The 4,479-nt window shown below is 43.1% G+C and overlaps 1 protein-coding gene across 1 annotated transcript; it reads right to left on the reverse strand.

Annotated features, from left to right (window-relative positions):
• Positions 1-2,380: 2,380 nt before the first annotated feature.
• Positions 2,381-4,479, reverse strand: LOC143958071 (olfactory receptor 5V1-like). The gene has a single exon (XM_077467523.1). It carries the CDS (start codon positions 3,755-3,757, stop codon positions 2,816-2,818), a length of 942 nt encoding a protein of 313 aa, XP_077323649.1. The 5' UTR covers positions 3,758-4,479; the 3' UTR covers positions 2,381-2,815.

Below are 4,479 nucleotides of genomic sequence, written 5' to 3' on the forward strand. Positions count from 1 at the left end.
CACCCGGCCGTATATATGCATTGGCCGGGTGGGAAGTGGTTAAAAAATAAGGTACATATATACCAAAACAGCCAATACAAAGCTTGGCAGCCAAAGGAGAAGATATAATGAGAAAAATACAGACATACCACATGACACAAAATTCCCCATATTGTACAATAATTGTTAGGACTTTGGTTTTATAAGTTCTTACATTTTTGCTAATTGCTTTTTACTATATTATGTTTAAAGGGTAACTCCACTTTCGTGAGGGGAAAAAAATTACGAATGAAGAAAAAATAATATAGCACATATAATTGCGACACGAATCACATTGTAATTGAATGTTATTAAAAATGACCTTTCCTTTTCAATCTGCAGCCGCTGAATTTTTCTGAGAATGAAATATGGCCACCTGGAGTTGTTCTGTACACAGAATGTGTACTGACCACGCCCCAGAAACATCATTTCCTGCTTGTGTGATCGGCTCACCAATTTTCCCAGAAGTCTCCACTAAGATACAAGTCAGATTTCAGGCATCCCCTGCAAGAAAAAATGTCATTTTTGGAGAGATACTTTCAATAGGAACACATCTTAAGGGATGCAGGCCCTGCCGCTTTCCTCATTAGTGCCCTGCAGCTGCACAGCTGACAGTTAATTATGAAACCCCTCCCATTAGACTCACTCATAACAGAGGCACAGACAAACACACAGGGATTTCTTCAGAACAACAAAAGGTAGGAATCTGCAATAAAGTTTGTTATAATCCTTGCAATGTACACAGATCACCCCGAGGGGGAATGTTTTCTTCTCAACAAAAGTGGAGTTACTTTTTAAATAAACTTGTGTAAAAAAAAAAAAAAAATTCAGTATTTGTATGTTAACCAAATTGCTTCCATGGTGCCTGTTTATTGGTAAAATGTATTCTTAATTTCTGCCTTCATCTCTTTTTTTTTTTTTTAAATCCAGTAATCTTTATTACAAATTTTTTTTTCTTACATCAATACAGTACATCAAACACATTTCACATTCATACTGTCCAAATACAGCAAAAATACACATTTTCAACCCCCAAAGCAGAAAAAAAAAAATCTCAAATCAAGTAGCCCCCTCATCTCCCCCTCCCTTTCCTCCTCCCCTCCCCCCATCAAAGGGTCCAACCCCCTCCATCTCCCATCTCTGACCAACCGGCTGGTATCCCCCCTCAATCTCAAATCAAGTAGCCCCCTCATCTCCCCTTCCCTTTCCTCCTCCCCCCATCAAAGGGTCCAACCCCCTCCATCTCCCATCTCTGACCAACCAGCTGGTATCCCCCCTCAATCTCAAATCAAGTAGCCCCCTCATCTCCGCTTCCCTTTCCTCCTCCCCCCGTCAAAGGGTCCAACCCCCCCATCTCCCATCTCTGACCAACCTGGCTGGTATCCCCCCTCCATCTCAAATCAAGTAGCCCCCTCATCTCCCCCTCCCTTTCCTCCTCCCCTCCCCCCATCAAAGGGTCCAACCCCCTCCATCTCCCATCTCTGACCAACCGGCTGGTATCCCCCCTCAATCTCAAATCAAGTAGCCCCCTCATCTCCCCTTCCCTTTCCTCCTCCCCCCATCAAAGGGTCCAACCCCCTCCATCTCCCATCTCTGACCAACCAGCTGGTATCCCCCCTCAATCTCAAATCAAGTAGCTCCCTCATCTCCCCTTCCCTTTCCTCCTCCCCCCCATCAAAGGGTCCAACCCGCCCATCTCCCATCTCTGACCAACCTGGCTGGTATCCCCCCCTCCATCTCAAATCAAGTAGCCCCCTCATCTCCCCCTCCCTTTCCTCCTCCCCTCCCCCCATCAAAGGGTCCAACCCCCTCCATCTCCCATCTCTGACCAACCGGCTGGTATCCCCCCTCAATCTCAAATCAAGTAGCCCCCTCATCTCCCCTTCCCTTTCCTCCTCCCCCCATCAAAGGGTCCAACCCCCTCCATCTCCCATCTCTGACCAACCAGCTGGTATCCCCCCTCAATCTCAAATCAAGTAGCCCCCTCATCTCCCCTTCCCTTTCCTCCTCCCCCCATCAAAGGGTCCAACCCCCCCATCTCCCATCTCTGACCAACCTGGCTGGTATCCCCCCCTCCATCTCAAATCAAGTAGCCCCCTCATCTCCCCCTCCCTTTCCTCCTCCCCTCCCTCCATCAAAGGGTCCAACCCCCTCCATCTCCCATTTCTGACCAACCGGCTGGTATCCCCCCTCAATCTCAAATCAAGTAGCCCCCTCATCTCCCCTTCCCTTTCCTCCTCCCCCCATCAAAGGGTCCAACCCCCTCCATCTCCCATCTCTGACCAACCAGCTGGTATCCCCCCCTCCATCCTATGACAACTCACATTTCAGGGCCCAAGACCTCCAACCAGCTTTTCCTCAAACTTCCCTTTCGACAATTTCTATGTAGAAACGTAAACTTCTCTTTTTAAAATAGTTTCTTTTATTTGCGTTCTCCATTCCTCCACTGTCGGTGGATAAGTGGAGATCCATTTCTGAGCAATTAATTTACGTGCCCGGAAACAAACTTCTCGCAATTGTATCCTTCATCTCTATCAACTGCAAGTTGAGGGTTCTCAGGTTGCAAAGTGTTTTATTTTAATTTTATTTATTTTCGTTTTTTGGGTGAGCCCCAACGGACGTGTGTCTTTTCAACCCAATGATGTAATATTAGGCTGAAAATGTATTTTCTTTGAGTTGCCCATCGTGTTGATGGTTCTCTCTAAGTATAACCATGAGTCCTTAACATTTCACAAAGAAACCCCAGGTCAACTGAACACTGAAATTTTTTTTTTTCAAAAATTTTCCAATATTAATTTCAGCTTAACCCCTTTATTAACTTTATGTAACAACGGGACCTCATAAGTGCCTCCATAAGGTCCTTGTTCCTCAGGCTGTAGATCAGAGGATTCAGCAATGGGTTAATGAGAGCAGATACGACAGTAAAAGTTTTGTTTAAATTGAACATATTACTGGAGGAGGGAACCAAGTAAATAAAAATTAAAGATCCATAAAAGATGAAGACCACGGTGAGGTGGGATGTGCAGGTGGAGAAGGCTTTCCTCTTTCCGGTCTTGCTACGGATTCTGAGGATGGTCTTGAAAATATAGACATAGGGAAGAAAGGTCAGAAGAAAGGCTCCCAACCCAAGACTGGCACCTGTTAAGAATACGGCCACCAAGTTTTCGAAGGGGTCCGTACACGTAATTTGAAACAGGTGTGGATGGTCACAAAAGAAGTTGTGGATGGAAGTTGGTCCACAGAAGGACAACCTGAGCAAAAATAAAGTATGAACCAAAGAGAGAGAACATCCTCCAACCCAGACCGACAAGGCCATATTAGAACATACTCTCCAAGACATATATAGCTTGTAATGTAAGGGGTGGCAGATGGCGATGTACCGGTCATAGGACATAGCGGAGAGTAAGAAGAGTTCTGAGCTAGTAAAATAGACATAGAAGAAGACTTGGGCTATACAGGCAGAAAGGGCAATTGACCTGCTTTTGGTGACCAAGTCAAAGAGCATCCTTGGTGCCGTCACCGTTGAATAAGACATGTCTAGAAAAGCCAAATTGCCAAGAAAAAAATACATTGGTGTGTGCAAATGATGATCGGTAAGAACCAGTAAAAAAATAAGAAGGTTTATGATAAGAGTCATCAAGTAGATTAGGAGGAAGAAAACAAAAAGTCCAATCATGGTTGGTGGATGGTCTGATAGACCCACAAGAGTAAGAACGGTAACCTTTGTGAGATTCACCATATTATTTATTGATTATTTCGTGAATTTCAGTGTAATTTTATCAGTCTGAGGAATTGTTAATAGGAAAACATGTACGGTGTGTGCGCTCATTCTGCTCAGATTTCAATGTAGACTTGTTATCCAGATAATGACTTATATAGATATGAAATGTTGGCGTTCCCGCAGGATAGTTTGCCGTGTGATAACAGTGCAAAGCTTTAAGTCTTGTTAAATGTCTCTTAGGATTTAATTTAAGACATCATACCGCTTGAGATTCTCTTTATATAAATAGGTTTACAGTTAATAAAATATCATCTGAATAAAAAATCTATTGAAATGATTATTACTTTTTTATTGGCCAAAGTCAGTACAAAACACTTTAAAATGAAACCAAACACTCACAAATAGCAAAAACCAGGATTTTCAAGGCACCCAAAAAAGTATCAAAACAAAAATAAAACTTTCAATATTTATTATAACTCCTTAAAAATAATCTGCATATACAAAAAGAACATAGGTAGCTCCATGACCATACAGGTAAAGCACAATGATATACATGTACATGGATATTGTAGGTGAAGACCCCGATGCATTACAATTCTGACATGACTCTTTATCAGGGGGATACATTTCAGTGCTTAAGATTATGGTGTAAATATGCACTATATTGTCAAAAGTATTGGGACGTCTGCCTTTACATGCACACATGAACTTTTACCGCATCCCAGCCTTATTCCGTAGGG

Source organism: Lithobates pipiens, unplaced genomic scaffold (genome assembly GCF_037356315.1).
Source record: "Lithobates pipiens isolate NorthernLeopardFrog02 unplaced genomic scaffold, aLitPip1_a1.2 Scaffold_56, whole genome shotgun sequence".
Taxonomy (NCBI): domain Eukaryota; kingdom Metazoa; phylum Chordata; class Amphibia; order Anura; family Ranidae; genus Lithobates; species Lithobates pipiens.